The following is a 5072-nucleotide window of genomic DNA, read 5'->3' as shown; positions in this document are numbered from 1 at the left end:
GGGGGCGGAGGGGGGCAGGGGGCAGCCAGCGGAGCCAGGAAGGAAGTACCCCGGGTCTGGTATGTTACAGCAGACCAAATGCTGGAGGGTGAGCATCTCACCTGACATCTGACTTTCACAAGGCAGCCAGGGAGGGTGAGGGAGAGGTAGGCACCGCCCTCACCAGCCACCAGAACATCAGTTCTCACAGTGCCGTCCCAGGACAGCAGCACCAGGAGCACCAGGGAACTCTTGAGAAATGCAGATTCTCAGGCCCCAGCCCAGACCCACTGAGCCAGAAGCCCCAGGGGTGGGACCCAGCAATCTGTGTTTTACCACACCCTCCAGTGGGGATGCCTGCTGAACCCTGATGATCGTGCTCTAGCAAACCTTCCCAGGGGGTGTGGCCGTAGACAAATACAGACGTGCTGGACCACTGATCCCCTCAGCCATCAGGGAACTGGGCAGAGTCTGGGTCAACCAGAGTCCCCAAGCCAGTTGTCCCTAACTCTGTGTGTTGCCCCAGTACGATGATCTACTATCTGTGCCGAGGAGTAGGAAACACTGTTGGAGGAGATGCCAAGGCTCAGCCTTGCCCGAGCTCCTCCCACGACAGTGAGCAGGGACAGACAAGGGCAGGGTAGGGACTCAGCCTGGACCGCCTGCCCCAGGCCGAGGGCTCGCTCCCTGATGCGTGCAGCCTCTCCAGATCATTTCACATGCCGTCATTTTGCCGGTTCATTTCATGGCACACGGCCCCGGGGACAGGGGTAGGTTCTGGGAGAAGGGACAGCTGACAGAAGAAGAAGAGGTGCTCCAGGCCCACGTTCACGCTCAGATGTCTCTGGACTGAGCCCCCTGACAGATCAGAGCCCCAAGTCATTCTCAAGCACTTGCCAATTAGGGCTGAGCCCAAGAAGTCCAATCCCCAGGCCCCTGGGAGGTGCCTGGTGAGTCGAGTCCTGCAGCAGAAGCCTTCTTGGGGAAAGAGAAGTTACTCCAGACGGGGGCAGGTGGAGAGGTCCGTGGTGGCGGGCCACCCCAGGGAGGGGCACAGAGACAGATGTAGGCCTTCAGCGAGGGGTCCGGAGGCGGGGTGGAGCCTGTGTCCAGGGTGCGGTCCAGAGCCCTGCTGGGCAGGTCCTCCTGCAGGAAGGATGCCCTGTGGCCTCCCACCCCGTCCTGCGGAAGGTGCCAAGGCTGGTGTCACCTCCTTCCCCCGTGCAGCCCTTCTCTCATCACTCTGAATGAGTGGCCCTCTGTACATGAAAGGAAAGCGACCTGCATGTGCCTTTAATCCTCCCGATGAAAGAAACGCCGGCACGTGACCCCACAGGAATGCTCCGTCCCTGGCCCAGTGGGCGGGCAGGTGGACGGCTGAGCAGGTGGACGCATGGGTGGGGCGTAATGAGGATGTCACGACGTCTCCTCCACGTCCCCTCCCTGGGGACACAGTCCCTGGGGACTGTGTATGTGGAGTCTTCTCTTTCTCTTTGGCTCCTTTCAAGGGCTCACTTGCCCGTGGGTGGGTAGCGGCCCTAGACTCCAGGGGAGCCCCTTGGATCGCAGGCGGTCAGAGCCGCAGGGCCCCAGCCATGGCCTACGTCCTCCACCCCAAACCCCACCATTTCACAAACAGGAAAACAGAGGTTCCGCCCGAGGTCACAGCGAGTCAGGAGCGGCTGAGACAATGTTAACAAGAGCGGTTCTCCATGCTTGGTAATGTCCTGGGCGCTCTTCACAACAGCCGTGTGAGCCAGGCACAGCCACTGCCCCCATTTTACAGAGGACAAAGTGAGGTACAGACAGGAGAGGTCCGATGGCTCCCAGCCAGAAAGCAGCAAGGCCAGGATTCAAACGCCGGAATGCACGCTCACCACACTGGCAAGTTCTAATGCTGCCCCACTGGAATCCAGGTCTCCTCCCCGCCCCCAGGCCTGCCCCTCCCACTGCGCCCTGAGGCCTCCAAGTCACCACCCAAAGGCTACAACCGCCAGTCCGCGGGGTGGGGTGGGGGGGCGGTTGCTGCCCCAGCCCTGGGGCCTGCTCAGAGAACTCCTATTCACCCGCCTCCACTGGCCTGAGCCTCAGCTTCCCTTAAAGACTGAGGGCTGGGTGAGACGAGCCAAGGACCCCCGCCGGCAATCTCACTGCCTCTGGGGCACCTCCACTCAGTGTTCAGAGGGCCGCACCCGCAGAAGGACCGGGGCTGCTCCTCCCGCGTGAGGGCCGCTGCTCCAGGAAGCCACCTCCCAGCACACCCTGGCCGGGCCGCGTCCTCCCGCCTTCCGATCCTGCCCGAGCTCCACTGCCACCACCAGGTAACCTCACTCGCTCTTCCTCCTGGGGACCTAACAGCACTCAGCACACCTGGCAGCTGCTGCCCGGAACGAGGGGGGCTCTCAAGAGGCACCAGCTCACCTCCACCCCCTGCCACGGGGCATCTTAGGGAGCTAGCTACCTGAAGACACGGCATCTCGCAAATCGCACACGTCTCCCTGGGCCATGGTGACCACAAAATGCCACATACAGACAAGCCCCAAGCACTGTGTCTTTGTAGTCTGCAGGGGTCCTGCCGGCCCCTCACCACACCCCTCCTAGTTGGGACAATCCAGGAACCCATCCCCCTTCCTGCAGGCCACTCCCAACCACTGCTCCTCCCAGCCACTCAGGCAAGGCCCCAAAGCCACAGATGGGCCTGACTCACTTGGTTCTGATGCACAGCTCCAGGGGAGGGACGAGGTCGTTGTCTCTGTCCTCAGGGACGGTCTGGGTGGTGTCTGGGGAGCGGGGAGAGAGAGGTACATGCTCACCAGCCCGGGGCCCACGTTCACCCCGAGGTCAGCACCGACAACCCTACTCCTGGGACCTGACTCTTCCGGTACCTGCCCCTTGTCTTGTCTTACTTGGACCCTCCCTGGTTCCTGCCCATCGGTTCTGACCTGGACACCACAGGTGTCCCTGCTCACTGGCCTCCCACCTCCAGTCTCCACCCCACCCTCCTGCCCCCTTTCAGCTACCAGAACAATTCTTTCTAAAAACATGTCTTAGCCCACCACTCCCCTGCTCCGAAACCTTCCATGGCTCCCCACTGCCTGGAGAATAAAACCCAAACTTGTTGCCGTGACACTGTCTACTACGTAGTCTCAACCTCACCTTGTACCCTTAAGGACATCAGTTTCTCAAGGCCCAGCTCTGGCCCCCTCCTGCAGGAGGACCTGCGCACACTCGCCCTCTGATCCCCCAGTCTGCATTGTTCTCTGACTGCCCTGACTGGGCGTGCTAGGGCCGGCATCCCCGACCGGTCTGGAGGCTCCCCGGGGACGGACAGGGCAGGCGGGGAGGCGGCGCACCGATGGTCAGCCGGATCTGCTCCTGCTGGGTGGCCAGGCCGTCGTAGTAGTACAGGTCAAAGAGCCTCTCGGCCCTCCAATCTTGCAGCAGCTCCAGCTGCAGGCTGAAGAGGACGCTGAAGTGGCTCTCACTGCACACCACCCAGATGGGGAACCTCGGGGTCTTCAGGAAGCAGCCGACCTGGACGAGGGAGAGGGAGCAGACAGAGGTATCTAATACCATGCGCCATCCCCAGGGAAGCGGGCCAGAGCATCTTCTGTCCAACCCCAGGCCCAGGCTGACCTCAGCGAGGCCCCGTTGGGGATCCCAGACCCTGTGTGAGGCTGGGGCCCCGTCTGTGGCTCACTGACACAGAGCTGTCCCTGCCCGCTCAGCCCGCTGCTCGCAGGGCCTTTGCCCCACAGACAGTCACATGGAGATACCCTGGCCTGAAAGCCGGGCGTCACCCCCCCGTTCACCTCCCACATCCAGCTGGTATGGGGTGCTTGCCCACCCTGTTCTCCAGGCCCAGCCTCTCCTCCCCAGGCAATGACCTCCTAGCCGGCTCTTCCATCCCCTCCCCTCCCCTCCCCAGCCACAGCCACACAGAACCTCTCACCGGTCCTCAAACTACTCCAGCACGGCAAGCCTCATGCCTGTGCGCTCACTGTTCCCCCGTACACCTCTCCTCTCCTAGGGGTCCTGCATCGCCCAGATCACCCAACGCGAGGGCACGCATCATGTCCCGCTTCTAGGCCTAGGTACTAGGCGCTAGGTGCCCGCGCTCCTCCGCTGCCGTGCACCACTCTGCCTCACCACAAGCACGTGCACCCGCCTCTGGCACCGACTACACCCTTAGCCCAGAGCAGGGGGTGTAGGTCAACATAAGCAAATGTTTGACGACTGAAGGTCCTCGCGAACGAAGCGGAACTGGAGCTAGGACTTTAGCTTGAAGACAGGTGGGCCTGGAGCCACAGGGGGAAGGGAGGAAGGGCCTCTGGGTGAGCAGTCTGTGGGTGATGCCCAAACAAATGTCCAGAGACATTCAGGAAAAGCGCAGGGCATCAGGAAAGAGCACGGGAAGCGGGGGATAAAGAGCTGGAACTTCCTTCTGAGGAGGGAGTCCTTTGGAAAGTTCCCAGCAGAGGACTTGCATGGTAGAGGGGTGTTGGGAGAAGGCAGACGCACGGAATCAGCATCAGGGCCTTCCCGTGGTTCTGCCTGCAGAGGAGAGAGGCGTGGCGGGGCCCTCCGAAGGCCTGCTCAGACACCTGGCTGGTCTGCCCCTCGGTGGCCAGACCTCGACGCACTCTCTCGCTGTCACCTGTGACTCCCCACCCCGGGCCCTAGTTTATTCATTTCTGTACGTGCAGTGGGCCAGGCTGATTCGGCCTAATCCCCACCAGCCCCGAGGAGATGTTTGCATGCTCAGGTATTTACAGCCACAGCCTGTGGATTAAGGAAAGAATGGGAATTATTTTTCCAGTGGGGAGATGGGCATACTTTCTCCGGGGCCCGTCACAGACGAATGGCCGGCCAGTCTTCCTCGGGCCTCTCAGAGCCCACCTGGAGCTGGGGTGTCCCGGACAAAGGGGCTGTGCTCCGGGGAAATGCTTGCTCGTGAACCTCCTACAGAGGGTAGCAGGGTGAACTTCACGAAGCGTTCACTGTCTCATTGTCCAAGCCCCCCACCTGCCCCCTCCACCTGGCCCCTTGGGCCCTCACCCCAGCCCCCTGTGAACATTAAAGTGTGACTCGTT

At 61.7% G+C, this 5072-nt stretch overlaps 1 protein-coding gene and 1 pseudogene across 4 annotated transcripts in view; both read right to left on the bottom strand.

Annotated features, from left to right (window-relative positions):
- The window catches only part of LOC112406267 (oxysterol-binding protein-related protein 9-like), an 8756-nt pseudogene extending 6301 nt beyond the window's left edge, over positions 1-2455 (bottom strand).
- Positions 1-5072, bottom strand: part of MINDY4 (MINDY lysine 48 deubiquitinase 4) — a 134151-nt gene that overhangs the window by 9543 nt on the left and 119536 nt on the right. For 3 of the 4 annotated variants that reach the window (XM_024755053.1, XM_024755055.1, XM_024755054.1), the window contains 2 exons: positions 3333-3513; positions 2687-2759 (listed from right to left, as the gene is read on the bottom strand). In XM_024755053.1, coding sequence (XP_024610821.1) covers positions 2687-2759; positions 3333-3513 — 254 coding nt within the window. Of the gene's footprint in view, positions 1-2686; positions 2760-3332; positions 3514-3554; positions 4942-5072 lie in introns of those variants that run through there. The other variant, XM_024755056.1, reaches the window with a different exon arrangement.

This window comes from Neophocaena asiaeorientalis, unplaced genomic scaffold (genome assembly GCF_003031525.2).
Source record: "Neophocaena asiaeorientalis asiaeorientalis breed wild unplaced genomic scaffold, Neophocaena_asiaeorientalis_V1.1 scaffold36, whole genome shotgun sequence".
Taxonomy (NCBI): Eukaryota; Metazoa; Chordata; class Mammalia; order Artiodactyla; family Phocoenidae; genus Neophocaena; species Neophocaena asiaeorientalis.
The sequence above is the reverse complement of the archived record's forward strand: the minus strand, read 5'-3'. Positions and strand labels throughout refer to the sequence as shown.